General features: G+C 48.0%; 1 protein-coding gene across 2 annotated transcripts; it reads right to left on the minus strand.

Moving 5' to 3' along the window:
- Positions 1 to 9,918: 9,918 nt before the first annotated feature.
- On the minus strand, positions 9,919 to 18,832 carry ZNF668 (zinc finger protein 668). Of its 2 annotated transcripts, none has more exons than XM_061208916.1 (3): positions 18,799 to 18,832; positions 11,945 to 12,613; positions 9,919 to 11,514 (listed from the first exon to the last, which is right to left on the minus strand). In XM_061208916.1, exons 1-3 carry the CDS (start codon positions 18,819 to 18,821, stop codon positions 10,302 to 10,304), a joined length of 1,905 nt encoding a protein of 634 aa, XP_061064899.1. In that variant the 5' UTR covers positions 18,822 to 18,832; the 3' UTR covers positions 9,919 to 10,301. The 2 variants fall into 2 exon arrangements, with proteins under 2 accessions (XP_061064899.1, XP_061064900.1); XM_061208917.1 differs by lacking the exon at positions 18,799 to 18,832 and adding an exon at positions 18,429 to 18,516.
- Positions 18,833 to 18,943: the final 111 nt, after the last annotated feature.

The following is an 18,943-nucleotide window of genomic DNA, read 5'->3' on the forward strand; positions in this document are numbered from 1 at the left end:
ATTTAAAGAAAGGCATAACCTCCAAGTGTTCTCAAATGTGGCCAAGGAGAATAAATGGAAAAGGATGAGCCATTATAAGGGCAGAGCCAGGACTTCCCTGGTGGTCCAGCGGTTAAGACTCTGCGCTCCCAATGCAGGGGCCCGGGTTCGATCCCTGGTCAGGGAACTAGATCCCACATGCTGCAACTAAAGATCCTGCATGCCACAACTGAAGATCCCACACACCACAACTGAAGATCCCACACGCCACAACTGAAGATCCCACACGAGGCAACTAAGACCCGGTGCAGCCAAATAAACAAAAAAAGTCAGAACCAAGGACATGGAGAAGAATGAACTAGAGAACTAGTCCCAGGAAGCAGTCCCGCTCCCAGGGGAAGAAGGGGGTCCTTTTCAACATCTGCCCAGCAGGATTTTAGAATTATCATAGACCAGTAACTTCTGTCTCCCATTTTTCCTTCTGAATGAGGTTGTTTACTGCTATTATCCTGTCCCTGTTCCACTTCATATGTTGGATGTGGTGGAGGGGACAGAGATAATTTGTGATTGATTGATTGATCTATTTATCTACTTATCTATCTAGTTATTTATCTATCTAGTTATCTGTTTATCTGTTTATTTACTTTGGGTCATAGGTCTCTGGATCAAGAGACGCCACATCTGGACCTGATATAGAGACTATCAGAGGTCCTGGATTTGAGCCTGATGCCATGATTAGATAGGTCATTTGGGTGGTCTGCCTTGAGACGGGGATGCATTTATTTTGCATGTGGAGGAAACACAAAAGACAGTATTTGTGACAAAGAGGGCAGACGGGGGAAGATTTTACAATTGTTCAAAAACATTCATTGGCCTTCCCTGTGGGGCCCCTCCATACGAAAATATTATATATCCCCACTCCACTGACATCAGCTATGGTTTGCTTTAGGCAATAGAACTTGAGTTTCTTATTACTCCTGGCACAAATTACCATAAACGTAGTGGCTTAAAACAACATACATTTATTCTTTTATAGTTCTGGAGGTCAGAAATCCAAAATTAGTTTCACTGGGCTAAAGTCAAGGAGTTGGCCGGGCTGGCTCCTTCTGGAGGAACCATTTGCTTACCTTTTTCAGTTTCTAACTGATGCCTGCATTCCTTAGCTAGTGGCCCTATCCTCCATTTCAAAGCACATCATTCCAATCTTGGCTTCTATCATATCACCTTCTCCTCCCACTCTGACCTTCCTGTCTCCCTCTTATAAGGACCCTTGTGATTACCTTAGGCCTATCCAGATACTCCAGTATAATCTACCATTTCACCATCCTTAACTTAATCACATTGGCAAAGTCCCTTTTACCATGTCAAGTAACATTCTCAGGTTCCAGGGATTAAGATGTGGACATATTTAGATGGCCATTGTTCAGCATACCACACCACCCCAATCCACATTTAACTGATTCTTTCATTTATTCACAAAATATTTATTGAGCAAGACTTACGTACCAGGCATTATGGCGGGTGCTGGAGGAATAGAGGTGAAAATTCGGACAAGGTCTCTGCTTTCATGGAGTTTATATTTTAGTGGAGATGACAAGTAAAGAAATAGCTAAGACATCCCAAAACCAGGACATGTATTATTAAAAAATTAAGCAGTGTGTTGTGACAAAAAATTACAAGGGGTTGGAGACGGCTGTTCTAAAAGGCAGTCAGGAACGGTTTCTTAGGGGAGGTGACTTATCCAAAGGGCAGAACTGAGGGCTCAGAAGGCAGAGCAGAGCCGTGGAGGGTTACTTGTAGGCCTGGACACCTAAAGAAATTTGCTCAGCTGGCTTTTGAAATTGCTTTGGATCAGTGACTCCTTTTTACCTTCCATTTCTTCCCTTTTTGAACCAAAATGTCTAAAACTATTACCCTATGCATGTCTCAGCATTGCATGTTGGAGTACATGACTTGTTTCTTTAGTTTCATAGGTCCACAGATGGGAGGAATTGTGCTCCAGGATGGATTATACCCAGAGCCTCATCTGCATCTAATTTAGATAATGAGACTTGGGACTTTTGGTTTGATGAGATTTATATGAGATTTTTTTTTTTTTTACTCTGACTTGATGCTGTAATGGGATGAGACTTTTAGGGACCTTGGGAGGAAGTGAGTGTATTCTGTGTGTGGGACAGACATGAATCTTTGAGGGCTAGAAGGTGAACTGTGGTAAGGAGAATAATGGCCCCCAAAGATTCCATGCCCTAATCTCTATGAATATGTTACCTAACATGAGAAAAAGGGCTTTGCAGATGTAATTAAGTTTACTAATCAGTTGACCTTAAGATAGGGAGATTGTCCTGAATTATTCATGTGGGCCAAATGTAATCATATGAGCTCTTAAAAGCTGAAAAGCTTCTCCAGCTAGCTACAGAAGAGGAAGACAGAAGTCAGAGAAATTTGAAGCAGGAGGACTCAGTGTGCCATTGCTGACCTTGAAGAGGGAGGGGCTCCTAGCCAGGGAATGTAGATGGCCTCTAGAAACTGAGAACAACCACTGGCTGACAGCCAACAAAGAAACAGGGACCTCATTCCTACAGCCAAATGGAACTGAATTCTGTTAAAAACCCAGGTGAGTCTGGAAGTGGATTCTATGTCAGGGCCTCCAGATAAAAGCTCACACTGGCCAAGACCTTGACTTCAGCCTCATGAGACACTAAGTAGAGGACCCAGCTGAGTCACCCTGGACTTCTGATCTATAGAACCATAAGATAAGAAATGGACGTTGTTTTTAAGATGTTAAGTTTGTGGTCATTTATTATGCAGCAGTAGAAACAGTAAGATTTGAGCTGAGACTTGAACAGAAAGAGCATCATGGGCAAATCTAGGATTATGGGTTCCATCCCCAGGAAGGAGCAAGTGCAAAGGTCCCAAGACTGGGAAGAAAATAAACAGAAGGCCAGCATGGCTGGAGCCTGCTGAGTGTAAGGAGTAGGTAAGAGATGAGGTCAGAGTTGGGATAGGACTTGAATGGAAAGCAGGCTCCAGGGAGACGGATTTTAGTTGAGAGTGGGCTGTGCATAAGTAATTGAGAACAAGTCTCCAAATCTCCTTGGTTGAATCCAGAATGACTGCCCCAACTACAAAGCCTGCTGTCTTCCCTTACCTCTGCCTCAGCCCCGGTCCTGGAGTTTTCTCCTGCGAGGAGTCCCAGTTTATGCAGACATTCAGCTGGGGAGGGGATCATGACTGAAGTCCAAAGTACAGACTAAGGAGTGATGCCAGCTATTGCCCCACCAGCTGGGCCTATGATTTTGCATTCCCAAGATGCTTTCACTACCTGGGACAGTCCTGGCAGAGAGCCAGGGAATTAAAGGAAGTTGGGGCAGAAGAAATGTGAGGGCCAAAAGTCAGACTGTCTGGGAATTATCCAGATAACAAAATGGGACAAAGACATCACAAGAAAAGAAAACTTCAGATCACTATTTCTTATGAATATAGATGTAAAAATCCTCAACAAAATACTAGCAAACAAAATTCAGCAATATATAAAAATGATTATATAAGTGGGATTTATCTCAAGAATGCAAGGTTGGTTTAACATCTGAAAATCAGTTAATGTAATAAAGAATATTAATAGAATAAAGAACAAAAACCCTCTGATCATCTCAATAGACACAGAAAATACATTTGACAAAATCCAACAACTTTTTCTTTTTTTTTTAAATTATTTTATTTTTGGCTGCATTGGGTCTTCATTGCTGCATGAAGGCTTTTCTCTGGTTGCGGTGAGCCGGGGCTACTCTTCGTTGTGGTGCGCGGGCTTCTCATTGGGGTAGCTTCCCTTGTTGAGGAGCATGGGCTCTAGGCATTCAGGCTTCAATAGTTGTGGCACGTGGGCTCAGTAGTTGTGGCACACGGGCTTAGTTGCTCTGTGGCATGTGGGATCTTCCCGGACCAGAGCTCGAACCCGTATCCCCTGCATTGGCAGGCGGATTCTTAATGACTGTGCCACCAGGGAAGCCCAGCAACTTTGATTTTTTTAAAAAGCTTAAGAAACTAGGAATAAGAGGGAACTTCCTTAACTTGCTAATTATCAAAGGGCATCTGTGAAAAAGTCACAGCTAACATCATACTTAAATGATGAAAGACTGGATGTTTTCCCCCTCAGATCAGGATGTCTTCTCCCATCACTTCTATTTAACACTATAAGCAATAAAAAGAAACAAATGGCATCCAGATTGGAAAAGAAGAAGTAAACAATCTCATTTTACAGATGACATGGTCTTGTATATAGAAAATCCTTAGGAATACACACACACACACACACACACATATTAGAGCTAGTAAACTAGTTCAGCAAGGTTGCAGAAAACAAGAACAATGTACAAAAATCTACTGTATTTCTCATCACTAGCAATGAACAATCCAAGAAAGAAAGAAAACAATTCCATTTACAATAGCAACAAAAGGAATAAAATACTTCTATATAAATTTAACAAAAGAAATGTAAGATTTATACACTGAACACTATAAAACACTGTTGAAAGAAATTAAAATCTAAATAAATTTAAAAACACCCCATGTTCATGGGTCAGAAGATTTAATATTGTGAAGATGACAGTACTCCTCAAATTGATCTACGGAGCCAATGCAATCCCTATCAGAATCCCAGACAGCTTCCTTTTCTTTTTCTTTTTTGCAAAAGTTGACAAGCTGATCCTAAAATTCATATGGAAATTCAAGGGATCTAGAAAAACAAAACTAATCTTGAAATAGAAGAACAAGTTGGAAGACCCACAGGTCCTGATTTAAAATTTTACTACCAAGCTACAGTAAGCAAAACAATGTGATACTGGCATAAAGAAAGATATATACCCAGGGAATAAAATTGAGAGTCTGGAAATAAACCCTTATATTTACAGTTAGGTTATTTTCAACAATGAAGTCAAGACAATTCAGTGGAGAAAAAACAGTCTTTTCAATAAATGGAGTTGGGACAATTGGATATCCACATGCAGAAGAATGAAGTTGGACCCTTACCTCAAACCATATACAAAAATTAACTCAAAATGGATCAAAAATCTAAATGTAAGAGCTTTTAGCTATAAAAACTTATAGTTTATTTTTAAAAAAATCTTTTAAGCATTTTAAACTTTTACATTTATAACTAAATTATAAACTTTGTAAATGTTTATAAAACCCTTGGATGAAAACATAGGCATAAATCTTCATGACCTTGTATTAGGAAATGGGTTATTAGATATGGCTCTCAAAGCACAAGCAAAAACAGACAAAAATAGACAAATTGGACATCATCAAAATTAAAAATGTTTGCGCTTTAAAGGGCATCATCAAGAAAGTAAAAAGACAACCCACACAATGGGAGGGAATTTTTGCAAATCATAAGGAACTTGTATCTAGAATACATAAGTCTTACCACTCAACAGAATCAATCCAATTAAAAAAATGGGCAAAGGGGGACTTCCCTGGTGGTCCAGTGGCTAAGACTTGGTGCTCCCAATGCAGGGGGCCCGGATTTGATCCCTGGTCAGGGAACTAGATCCCACGTGCCACAGCTAAGAGTTTGCATGCCGCAACTAAAAGATCCTGCATGCCGCAACTAAGACCCAGCGCAGCCAAATTAATAAAAATAATAATAATGGCCAAAGGACTTGAATAGACATTTATCCAAAGACGATATACAAATGGCCAATAAGCCCATGAAAAGATCCTCAACATCATTTGCCACCAGGGAAATGTAAATCAAAACAACAAATTTACACCTACTAGGATGGCTGTAATGAAAAAGACAGAAAATAACAACTGTTGGTGAAGATGTGGAGAAACTGGAACATTCATACCCTGTTGGTGGGAATGTAAAATGGTGCAGCCACTTTGGAAAACAGTCTGACAGTTGCTCCAATGGTTAAACATAGAGTTACCATATGACCCAGCAATTCCACTCCTAGATATATACACAGAGAACTGAAAAATATGTCCACACAAAAACTTGTACAGATACTTCCCTGGTGGCGTAGTAGTTAAGAATCCACCTGCCAATGCAGGGGACATGGGTTTGATCCCTGGTCCGGGAAGATCCCACATGCTGTGGAGCAACTAAGCCCGTGTGCCACAACTGCTGAGCCTGTGCTCTAGAGCCCGCGAGCCACAACTACCGAGCCCACGAGCCACAACTACTGAAGCCTGCGCACCTAGAACCTGTGCTCCACAACAAAGAGAAGCCACCGCAATGAGAAGCCCGCGCACTGCAACGAAGAGTAGTCCCTGCTCACCACAACTAGAGAAAGCCCGCGTGCAGCAACGAAGACCCAATGCAGCCAAAAATAATAAATAAAATAAAATAAGTAAATGTATTAAAAAAAAAAGACAGGCTCACTTAGTTCATTAAAAAAAAAAACAAACTTGTACATGAATGTTCACAGCAGCATCACTCACAATAGACAAAAAATGGAGACCCAAATGTCCATTGGCTGATGAAAGGATAAATAAAGGTAGCATATCCATACAATGGAATATTATTTGACAATAAAAAAGAATGAAGAGCTGATCAAACTACAGCATGGATGAGCCTTGACAACATTATGCCAAGGAAAAAATCAGTCACAAAAGACCACATATTGTATGACTCCATTTACATGAAATGTCCACAATAGGCAAACCTATAGAGACTGAAAGTAGATTAGCCATTGACTAGGGCTGAGGGAAAAGGGTTGATGGGGGGTGAGGGTCTTGGATCAATAGGAAGTGACAGCTAATGGGTATGGAGTTTCTTTTGAGGGTACGAAAATATTCTAAAATTAGACTGTGATGGTTGCATAACCCTGTGAATATACCAAAAAACCACTGAATTGTACACTTCAGACAGGTTAATTGTATGGTATATGAATTATATTTTAATAATGCTATTAATTTCTTGAAAGTCAGACTGAGTCCTCAGGGAGCAGGAACTAGGGTATGGGATACTGGGGGTGTCAGAGAAGAGGGACCAAGGGATGGGTGTATTGTCTGGGCCCAGAAAGGGAGCAGGAGTTGTGGATCTGTTCTGAACATCCAGGGGACCCACTTCATCCTTCATTGTAGATAGATACCCAGGGATATCTGTTGATTAGTGTATATGGTATCTTTACACCTATTTTTAAAAGGTGCCTCCCCAAACCCCAAGATAAATCATCTTGCTCAAGGCCAAAAATCAAGTCAGTAGTAAACAAAAGTTCCCCTGCTTTCAATCCCCCAGTCCGGTGTCTGTTTCTTTCCTGCTCTGGATATGGGTATGGGCAGTGAGTGTCCTTGGTCAAACTGGTGCCGTCTTTCTGCAGCCATGACACTGGTCCCTGCTGTTGCCATGTGGCCCCCTTGTTCTGCTGTGAACAGGAATGAGGGCCTGGGCATGACAACACTGAGTGAGGCCCCTGACACCAAGGGGGTACCTAGTACTTCTGCTCCAGGTGCTACCTGGTGTACCAGCCCTGGGCTACAGCCAGCTGCTGCCTAGTCCCCATGACTGGCAGTGGCACACCGGGCACTTCCTAAGGCTGCCAACTTGGTGGCCCCCAAGTCTACAGATAACAGCATAGAAAGAAGGATCTGGTTCACTCTGACCTTTGGCTTTGTTTTGGCTTATAAATGCAGAAGGCCCTGGTGGTTGGAATTTATAGTCCAGAATCAGTCCTTGATTATCTTTCTAGAAATATTCTATAGGAATTTGAGCACTTATGTGTAATTTGGCCCAAATGGGAGCATACTAACCACACTGCTCTGCACTTCACTCTTTTACACTTGACATATTCTTTGAATATTGCTCAACAACATAGATTGATAAGCCTCATTTTTTTTAAACATTTTAAAAAATTTTATTTATTTATTTTTGTGTGTGTTGGGTCTTCATTGCTGCCCGCGGGCTTTCTTTAGTTGCGGCGAGCGGGGGCTACTCTTCATTGCGGTGCGCGGGCTTCTCATTGCGGTGGCTTCTCTTGTTGCGGAGCACTGGCTCTAGGCAGGCGGGCTTCAGTAGTTGTGGCACATGGGCTCACTAGTTGTGGCACACAGGCTTAGTTGCTCCGCAGCATGTGGGATCTTCCCGGACCAGGGCTCAAACCCGTGTCCCCTGCATTGGCAGGCGGATTCTTAACCACTGTGCCACCAGGGAAGTCCTGATAAGCCTCATTTTTTTTTTTTTTTTTTTTTTTAGTTTTGTGTTTGTCTTTCTCTTGGCTTTTTTTTTTAAACATCTTTATTGGTTTACAGTGGTGTGTTTGTTTCTGCCTTATAACAAAGTGAATCAGCTATACATATACATATATCCCCATATCTCCTCCCTCTTATGTCTCCCTCCCACCCTCCCTATCCCACCCCTCTAGGTGGTCACAAAGCACCGAGCTGATCTCCCTGTGCTGTGCGGCTGCTTGCCACTACTGATAAGCCTCATTTTAAAAAAAACTGTTGCATAATATATCTTAAAGCGGCCTTATTTAGTTAGTCCTTTGCTAATGGTCATATAGGGTGTTCCCAGGTATCACAGATTTTGCGGCACCGAACAATCTTTCATCTTCAGTTTTGCCACAGAACTGGAAAAAGAAATCTGTGATGTAAATTCTTTGAGGTGTACTTGCTGAGAGTATATGCATTTAACCTTTTTTTTTTTTTTTTAATGTGTTTTTGTTTGCTTTTTTCCCCCCTCTTCCAGTTTTACTGAGACATGACATATAGCACTGTATGTTGAAGGCATACAGCATAATGATTACATACATCATGAAGTATTTAACTTTTGATAAACATCAAATCATCTTCCCAATTTACACTAAATGTGGCGCCTCGTTTTTGTTTTTCCATTTTTGGTCTTTGAAAAATTACTTTAAAAGTTATGTAGTCTTCCAGAGTATGACTATAACTGTCAAGTTATTTAACAGCCTACATTTTCCCCGATTTGAATAACATATTTATCATAAACTACATTCCCAGAAATAGTCAGGGCTGCTTTTGAACCCTCTCCCCCACTCTATTAACTAATTTATTCTTGTGTCAGTAATTTCCTGTTTTTATTCCAGTGCTTTGATGTTTGATTATCTAGCGTGTCAAATACATCACTTCCACTGTTTTTTTGTTTTTGTTTTTTTTTGGCCAGCACAGCATGCAGGATCTTAGTTCCCTGACCAAGGATCGAACACTTGCCCCCTGCAGTGGAAGCACAGAGTCTTAACCACTGGACCGCCAGGGAAGTCCTGACAGCTTCACTGTTGTTTTTTTAAAAATATTTATTTATTTATGTGTTTGGCTGTGCTGGGTCTTAGCTGCGGCATGCGGGATCTTCGTTGTGGCATGCGGGCTCTTAGCTGCGGCATATGGGATCTAGTTCCCTGACCAAGGATCGAACCCGGGCCCCCTGCATTGGGAGCACGGAGTCTTAACCACTGGACCACCAGGGAAGTCCCTTCCACTGTTTTTAAATATATATATTGCACAGGAATTTAGGATTTTCAAGTTTTGTTAAAAAATTCTTTTGGATGGCAATGAACTTAAGGATTAAACTGGAGAAGCAACATCTTTTAATAATATCTTTCCACTCAGGTACATGGTATACCTCCATTTAGTTAGGTCTTATATCCTTCAGGACAGAGATACCATTTTCTTCATACAGGGTTTGCATGTTTTTTGTGAGGTTTACTCCTTTGTAGTTTATGGGTTTTGTTGTTATTGTGAATGGGACCCCAAGTATATTTTCTAATTTGTTATTGCAATTTATGGGAAATATACTAACTTTGGGCCTCAGTTTATTATCTGCAAAAAGACAGAAGTAGAGCTACTCAGTAACAGGTCAAGTAAGTGTGGGCTAAACAAAGCGAAATAGATTTGTTCATTGCAGGACTTATCGATGACTTTAATATACTTTGATCACCAAGAAGGGTACAGGAATTTCCTGTACTTACTTGACCACGGAACCCTTTGTCACAAGACATTCTGAAACATATTTAGAGAAAACAGTGCACCCAAAGACCCTTCTAGTTTCTAATCTGTCAATCCAGGGATCTCCACGGAACCTTATCTAATGCCCAAACTCCCATTACTTACCCCCGACCAGAACACAGAAGACAACCCAGTGTCAAAGTGAATGCTTTAATGAGTGGTGCTCAGAGGGAGCCATGTCTCTCGCAGGCTGCTGCCAGCCTCCACTGTCCCCAGCTCTTTGTCAGGAAGGTGAGCTAGCTGCCTGGGGCGAAGGAATGGATCTGGAGTCTAAGAGTGAGCTGAGGCAAAGGGAGGTTCAGGAAGCACCCTGTAGGGGCGGAGCTCCCGGGAATGTGGCGGAGGGGGCCTGGGCCTCAGGCTGGGCCCTCTTCAGGCATTCCTAGCAAAGCCACGAGGGGCTCGAGGGGCGTGGGGGTCCCGATGGGCACAGGGTGGGTGCGTTCGTGCTTGCGCAGGTCGCTGGCACTCAAGAAGGCCTTGGGGCAGTGGGGGCAGGTGTAGGGGCGCACAGAGCTGTGGGTGCGACTGTGCTTGCGCAGCCCAGCCCGGTCTGAGAAGCTCTTGCCGCACTGGGTGCAGGGGAAGGGCCGGAGCTCTGGGTGTGAGCGCTCGTGCCTTCGAAGCAACGTCAGCGTGGAGAACGTCTCCTTGCACTCCCGGCATACAAACTGTGGTGGTTTCTCGTCCACCTCCTCACCCCCCACTTCGCCTGCCCCCCCCAAGGGACCAGGAGCCTCCCCAACCCCAGCATCTTGGCACTCCACGTGCTCCACGGTCATGCCCACCACTTGCCACTGGGTGGCCATCACACCACCCGATTCCGGGGGCAGCCCCAGCAGCCCTGCTGCCGGGTCCCCGAGCCCCGCCCCTGCTGCCGGGGCCGCTGAGCCCTCGCCTGCCACGCTGACCGGCAGCGCCAGCCCCACTACCAGCTCCTGCTGCGGGGGAGGCCCTGCGGCCTCGCTACTGCGATGGGTCCGCTCGTGCTTCCTCAGGCTTGACGAGACCACGAAGGACTTTCCGCAAGCGTTGCAGTGGAAGGGGCGCTCACCCGAGTGCACCCGGCTGTGCTTAGTGAGACTGGCTCGCTCCGCGAAGGCTCGCCCGCACTCCTCGCAGCGGAAGGGCCGCTGGCCGGAGTGCACCAGCGCGTGCCGCTTGAGGTCCCAGGACGCCACGAACGTCTTGTCACACTGCAGGCACTTGAACGGCCGGTCGCCCGTGTGCACCCGCCGATGCATGGCCAGGTCGGCCGGCTGCCGGAAGTCCTTGCCGCACTTCTCGCAGCGGTAGGGCTTCACACCCTCGTGCGCCCGCTGGTGGCGCCGGAAGCTCGAGGGGTCGGAGAACATGCGGCCGCAGCGGGGGCAAAGGAAGGGCTTCTCGCCAGAGTGCGTGCGCTCGTGGCTCTGGTAGGAGCTGAGCTGCGTGAAGCCCTTGCCACAGGCCGGGCAGCGGTAGGGCTTTTGCGCCGCATGGATGCGCTGGTGGCACGTGAGCGAGGACGAGCGGGAGAAGCTCTTCCCGCACTCTGAGCAGAGGAAGGGGCGCTCGCCGGTGTGGGACCTGTGGGAGTGCAGAGGCCCGGAGTGAAGGTGGCAGCCCATCGCCCGACCCCCACCGCCTGTCTGCACTGTACGTTAGGGCCCCCTAACATCGCTGGGGCCTTGGCCCAATCCCCTAAGGGCCACAGGTCTGTACTTCAGAGTAAGAAACCTTCAGGCTGGGTGTCTAGGTGTTCTAGATCCATCTCTGCACTCAACAGACCCGGCCCCCACTCGCACCTCCTGGGCAGCAGCCCAACTTCAAGCCCCGCCCCTTTCCTAGTCCAGGAACCCAGGCCTATCAGACCCCAGTTCCACCCTTCGCCCCCATAGCTCTGCCTCACTCACTTTCCCATTGGTTCCTTCCGATCTTTGGGACTCAACGCCTTCACGCTATTGGTGCGCTCTTCCCAACCCCTTCAGCCGCCCCCCACCCAGCCCAGCGCCCTCACCGCTCGTGGTTGCGGAGGTCCTTGAGTTCCGCGTAGGCCTTGCCGCAGCGCTCGCAGCTGTAGGGCCGCAGGCCTGCGTGCGTGCGCCGGTGCTTGCGGAACACCGAGGGGTCAGCGAAGCTCTTGCCACAGTCGGCGCAGGCGTATGGCCTCTCGCCGGTGTGACCGCGCTGGTGGATCTTGAGCTTGGAGAGCGCGCCATAGGCCTTGGGGCAGTGCGCGCAGCGGAAGGGCAACTCGCCGGCGTGCGAGGCCAGGTGCACGCGCAGGCACACGGGCTGCATGAAGCGGCGACCGCACTCAGGGCAAGGGAAGGGCTTCTCGCCCGTGTGGCTGCGCCCGTGACTGCGCAGCTCTGGTGCCGTTTTGTAGGCCTTGGGGCACAGCGGGCACGCATACGGCCGAGGCTTCGCCGCTGCACCTGACACCTTGTCCCCGCTGGCATCCTCCGCTTTGGGGTCTGTCTCTGGCTTCAGCTTTGCCTCGGCCACCTCCTCTGTGCAGTCTGCAGGCCCATGTGTGGCAGCATGGCGTGCTGCCCGGGGTGCATTTGGAAACGTCTTGGTACAGGACAGGCACTTATAGCGGCGGCCAGAGCGCTTGTAGCCGGGGGCTGGGGACCTCTCCTGCGAAGACTCTACCTCCATGGCCTGGATGGGCGGGGCTTCTCTGCAAGAGAGGCAAAGTTAGAAGCCACACCCCTTTCCAATTCTCCAAGGCCTGTCTCCTCACCAAAGCCCTCTGAGGCCTCAGAAGGAACTCTGTCTTATCTGCATTTCCCACCCGGGATGCACATCCTTCCTCGCAAACATTCCTGTCTCTCTGCGCTCAAGTTTCCTCTCTGGTCTGTTCACTGATGAAAGGAGCTGGACCAGGTGACCTCAGAGGAACTAAGAGAGGAGGCCGGGATCATCGAAATGCCCACCTGCACTTTCCTCCCCAGCCTCTGGGCTTCTCCAAACCCTGTGGCATTCCCAGAAGGCCCAGGGTCTGTCCATCTCACCATCTTCCTTCTACAGCTCAGAATCCAAGACATGTGCAAGGCTGCAGACACGGAGGCTACCTAGATGTGGGTCTGGCCTGAAGGTCTCCAAGTGCTCAGGAAAGACAGAGGTAGGGCCAGAAGAAGGCAGAGCCAGTGGGCTAAATGTGGTGATTGGCACCATCTGTCTGGAAGGGATAGGTCCCCAGCGTATGTATTTTGTCTTTCCCCTCTGGTTGGTTAGCTTGCAGAGGCAGCAACTGTTCACACAGAATTCTGGCCTTGCACAGCTGTAAGGTACTCCACCCCAGATAGGAATCCTGGTCCACCCTCTGCTCTGGAATGGGTCTTTGGTTCTTGCTCCCATAACTCTGGTAATGGGAAGCTCAATTACTCTCAAAGCAGCTTGAGCCATTGCTAGCAGAAGTTAGAAGTCTCTGTCTCATACTCAATGTATCTGCTCTGGCCTGGCCTCCTGGGACACCCACTCTAGCTATGGCCCCTTCCTTCTCCGTTCAGAGCCCAGACAGCCTCCACCCAGCTGCTCCTGCAGATCATGGCTGGGAGGAAATAGGATTAACAGCTGCATTAGTCTTAACACCAGCTCATCCTCCCTGGAGGATGAAGGGAAGAGGATTACAGCAGATCCACTTAAGGTGCAGCAGCTGCTGGGGCAGCCAGGGTTGGGGGAAGGACAATGTTACAGAGAGGGGAGGGGAGCCAGGTGTGTCCAAAAGATGGGCTGGGAGGTAGGAGGTTTGGATTCTAGCACTCCTTTCTAGGCCTGTTTCATCATCTGTATACCTCAGGGGTTGGTGTCTTCTAAGTTATGACCCAGGGGGGATGCAGGAGTCCCCGGGTGATTGGCAAGGGCTGCATCCTTAGAATCAGCACCCTTCTGCCTGGTGGCCCTGCCTCAGTCTCCCACCCCTACACACACAATCTAGTGTGCACAGACAGCCGGAGTCTTCTCCCTAAGGTACCATGTGATGCTCTGTCCCCTGCTCAAGAATTTTTCATGGCTTCCATCACACCATGCAAGTTCCCAGGTCCTTCCTGGCTGTTATAAATCCTACCAATCCTTCCTTTGAGCCTTACTTCCCAAAGGAAGGTCTTCCTGCATCTCCCCTTTGGTTTCTGGCCTACATCCCACACAGCTCTGTTCCACCCTCAGCTTGGTTTTTTCACTTTTCAAACTAAATCCTAGGGCTGGAAGGTGAGTTAAAGGGCTTGAGGCCCAGCCTTCCCCAGGGCTTGAATTCCGCCTACGGTTTCTAGGGAATCTGCCTATCCTTGGATGAGGCCCTCACTACCTCTTTTCCAGATCATCTCTGGACAGTCTGATAAAGTTTCTCCTTAATAAAAATGATAGCCTGGGACTTCCCTGGTGGCTCAGTGGATAAGACTCCGTGCTCCCAATGCAGGGGGCCCGGGTTCCATCCCTGGTCAAGGAACTAGATCCCACATGCATGCCGCAACTTACAGTTTGCATGCCACAACTAAGGAGCCCGGGAGCTACAACTAAGGAGCCTGCCTGCCACAACTAGGACCTGATGCAACCAAATAAATAAATAAATAAATAAATATTTTAAAAAAGAAAATGATAGCTCACATTTACCGAGCACCTGCTAAACAATAGGCAACATCCTAACCTTTTTACATGTATTAACTTACTTGCACTTCATGTCAGCACCATGAAAAAAGTTCTGTTATTACCCCCTTTCACAGATAAGGGAACTGAGGCCCAGAGAAACAATTTAGCATTGTCGTTAAGTGCAGTCTCCGAAGCCAAACTGCATGGCTTCGAATCTTACCTTCCTCACTTCCTAGCTGTGACCTTGTGCAATTTACTTCATGCCGTAGGACCTCAGTTTTCTCATCTGAAAAAAGGGAGGTAATAACACTACTTACCTCACAGGGTTGGGCGAGGGCTGAATGAGATAAGAATAATTACTCCCCTCAATTACTGAATTTTCTCAGAGCCAGACACCTTGCTGAGTGTGCAACCTTATTTAATTCTCTCATAGCTTCCTGAGATAGGGATTATTGTCCTCATTTTACAGACGAATAAACTGAGGTTCTGAGAAGGTTAGTGATTAACCCATGGTCACATACCTAGTAACTCATGCAGCTGAGACTTGAATCCAGGTGTTTAATTCACCTTGAGTAGTTGGGCCCTCCCAGACTTATCTGCTACCTGGGCCAGCCCCACGATGACCAGAACCCTGAGCTCAGGTTACACCTTGGTCTCCTCTCATTCCTGTAGAAGTCCCTGGACACTAGAGCCAGCACCCTTTATGTTTCTGTTTCCCTCTCAGAGGGCTGGACCCGTGGGTTCCAAGCTCTGGGCCTCAGTCTTCCCATCTGTGAGCCAGAAACCAGGTAGCTGGAGGGGTAAATCCCTCCTCCTAAGGCACTTCCCAGGGGAAATAGTAGGGGCGTGCCAGGCACAAGCTCTATAAAGAACGAAGGGTCAGGTAGGCTAGGCCCCTGTCTAAAACCCCTGCATTGGGAATTCCCTGGTGGTCCAGTGGTTAAGAATCGCCTTCCAAAGCAGGGGACGTGGGTTTGATTCCTAGTCGGGGAAGTAAGATCCCACATGCCACGGGGCAACTAAGCCCGCGTATCACAACTAGAGAAGCCTGCACGCCACAACGAAGACCCAGTGCAACCAAAAAAATAAGTAAAAAAAAAACAAAACAAAAAACCCATCATCAGCTCTTCACTTCCCTGTTCACGGAGGACTCTTCCACCCACCACTCCCTAGAGTGATTCTGTGAACTCCTTGCATGAAAATAATCATGCAGGGAGCGTGGGGTAGGACTCAGAAATCTATTCTAAACATGCTTTCTGGGTCATTCCAACTAACACTCATTTAAGAACCTTAGGTTTTCAGAAGCTTCTAGGAGAGAGGCATTTTTAATACACCTCTTTTTCAGATGTGGAGATTAAGGCCCCCATAAGGGAAAAAACTTACACATAAGGACACATAGCGAGTCAAGGAGCCCAGACTCAAACACGAGTCTTCAGGTCCCTGGGCTGGGCTCTTTCTCTACCAGTCTTCATTTACTTAAGGTTTATTAGCCAAATCATGAGACTTTCCACTGCTCCCAGGACAAAGACCAATATCTTTTCCATGGCAAGCAAGGCCCTGAACTATCTAACTCCTGCCTATCCCATCTCCCACTCCTCTCCCCTTGGCTCACTAGGCTCTACCCACATAGGCTCCCCCTTTATCCCCTCAAAGACTTAAATTCCTTCCCATCTCAGGGACTTTGCACTAGTAGTTTCCTCTGCTAGAAACATTATTTCCGAGGGTCTTTGTGTAGCTATCTCTTTGATTCTATTTGGGTCTCAGCTCCCTGTCACCTCCTTAAAGAGGGCTTTCCTGACCACCTTTCTTAATGCTATCTGCACCCCTGCTAATCACTCTCTATCCCCCTCCTGTTTAATTTCCTTCATGTTGCTCATCTGGATAACATTCCTTGCAAATTTACCATGGGCCAGGTATCATTCTAAGCATTTTATGTGTACTACTCAAGCTAAGCCTCACGACGGCCTAGGAGTTTTTATGGATGAATGTGCGCATGCATGGAAGCAAGGCCATGTGAGAACTTAGACAGAAGGTGGCCACATACGATCCAAGAAAGGAGCCTTCACCAGGAACTGAATTGGCCAGCACCTTGATCTTGGACACCTCAACCTCCAGAACGGTGAGAAATAAATTTCTGTTGTGCCCCCCAGTCTGTTACGGTTTTCTGTTGTTGTTGTTATGGTAGCCCAAACAGACTAAGTTAAATAGTATTATTTCCCCCCCATTTTTCAGACAAGGATACTGAGGCACACAGAAGTGAAGAAACTAGTCACAGTCACAGCCAATACTCAAAGCCAGGTGGTCTGCCTCCCAAACTTCTGCCCTCTGTCCCCTGCTTATTGCTTTGCTAGCACTTACACATTTTATGGTTCAGTTGTTAATTCTCTGTCTCCAGCTTGAGAGTCTAGGCTGGCAAAGAGCCAGGCACCTTTATTATTCTGTATCCTCTACGCATAGAACCATGCTTGGTGCCCAAAACAAACTGAACAAATCAACCTCCGAGGCGGTATTTGAACCCAGGTCTATAGCCTCTGCCTCCTCCATAGTAGGAGTTTGTAAGAATGTCGGTCAACAACTATTTAGTAACTGAATTTCTCTGCTTTTCCAAGTTCACAGGGTCCATATATCGCCCCCAGTATCCCACAGTGGATTCATTGCTCTGGTGAGGGAGGCTTGTCTTTGTCTTTGTTTACTACTGAATTTAGGGGGCGGGGGACGTCCTGCTGCATGAACAGGCTCTAAATGCCAGGGATGCAGAGATTTAATTCCCAGAGTTTAGAACCCTGCGGGCAGTGATGAGGTGAAGAGCCACTTTTTATCCTCTCTGCACCTCAGTCTCCCCACCTCTAAACAAGTAGTTACCAATAGGCCTCACAGGCCATGAGAGATCCGGTGAGACGGCAGATGGGGAACTGTGAACCATGCAGAAATAAGAACTAATCATCTCCTAGGCGTCCAATCTGGTCAGTCCACAACCTAATCCCAACCCACTTTTCCAGCCTCACCTCCAGGGGCAGTGTGCCCCTCCTGACAGCGACCTTAGCTCCAGCCACAATTCTCAAACTTCACCACCTAAATACATCTCCATATGCAGTTCCCTCTGCCTTCTCCCGTGGGAAAACTCTTTTGCATCCTTCAAATACCTGCTTCCCCAGTGCCCTCAGGAATACTTAATAGACTATAGAGGTAAGAGCGCCATGGCTCTCTGGGCCTCAGTTTTCTCATCAGTAAAATGACGTCTCTGAGGCATGTGGGAGTTTTAAGGTCGTTAGAGCCGAGAGCTGCGGAAACCTTGCGCATTCTCGCTCCCTGCAACTGTCTACGTGTCGGAACCCCCGGCAGACAGACAGCCCCGCAGGGCAGGGCCCTGGGCTGCCTCTTCTCAGGAAAAGCCCTGGGAAAACGTGGCATCGGAGAACGTGGCAAGAAGGAGTGAACGAAGGATGACAGAATGAACAAATGAATGGACCGAAGGCCATACTTTGGACAAAGACCGGCAAGATGGCGTTCTCTAGGACCGCGGGAGGGGCGGCCAGGACCTCGACCGGGGAGGGGGGCCGCCGGCGCCGGGGACCGTGCTTGACGGGCCGCACGCCTGGGACAAAAGCCTGCAACATGGCGGGCTCTAGGACCCTCGTGCGCGCAAGGCGGGCAGCCGTGCCGCCCGAGCCCAGGCGTCTGCTGCAGCCGGTCCGCCGGGACAGCCGGCGGGTTCTAGGACCCGCTGGGCCCAGAGCCCGCCCGCCCGCGCCCTCCCGGGGCCGCACTCCTCCCGCCCCTCCCGCGCCGCTCGCGCCAGGCCAACCCCATCTGCCCTCTGCACCCACAGGGAAACTGAGGCCCGTTCGGATTGCGTCCGCAGTGGGACTGCCCGGGGGTCCCTGCGGCTTCCCGCCGGCATTTCCTACCTGAACAGACTGGGGCTGGCTCCGTGGCGTCAACGGCAGCTCCTCTCACCGACGGAGCCCGGGACACAGCCAGGGAGCGGCAGGCGCTAGGACCCAGCTAGTGGGGGGGGGGAGGGGGGAGGACGGGAGGCGGGGCCGGCGAGCGGAAGTGGAAGGGAGCTTTTCCCGCTAGGGAGGAAGGCAAAGTTTATCCGAGCACCCCCAGCCGAAGGTGGCGGAGAAACACCTTCCAGGGGGTCTCTGTGGGTGCTAATGACAGAGGACACCGGAATAGGTTTACGGGATGCACCGGCTATTGCTAGCCTGGGGATAGATCACCGTCAACTAGAAGGTGGGAGGACAGAAAGGCCATGCCCAAGATTTGTAGTACCTAAATCCGCTTATATTCCACATTTCCCTTAATAGCAAGGAGTAAATGACGCTCCCTTCATCTGTCTTTAGAAGTTTTACAAGAAGCCCCAGGAAAAGTGTCGCCAAAATACTGAGGCCAGGGCTGCAGAACCCTTTTTATCCTC

This window comes from Eubalaena glacialis, chromosome 13 (assembly GCF_028564815.1).
Source record: "Eubalaena glacialis isolate mEubGla1 chromosome 13, mEubGla1.1.hap2.+ XY, whole genome shotgun sequence".
NCBI lineage: Eukaryota > Metazoa > Chordata > Mammalia > Artiodactyla > Balaenidae > Eubalaena > Eubalaena glacialis.

Coding starts and splice junctions, on each gene's coding strand:
- ZNF668 (XM_061208916.1), bottom strand. CDS start 18,821: ATGTGGAATATAAGCGGATTTAG. Junction 12,614..18,798: donor TGGAATATAAGCGGATTTAG/GTACTACAAATC, acceptor CCTCTCTTGCAG/AGAAGCCCCGCCCATCCAGG. Junction 11,515..11,944: donor GACCTCCGCAACCACGAGCG/GTGAGGGCGCTG, acceptor GCACTCCCACAG/GTCCCACACCGGCGAGCGCC.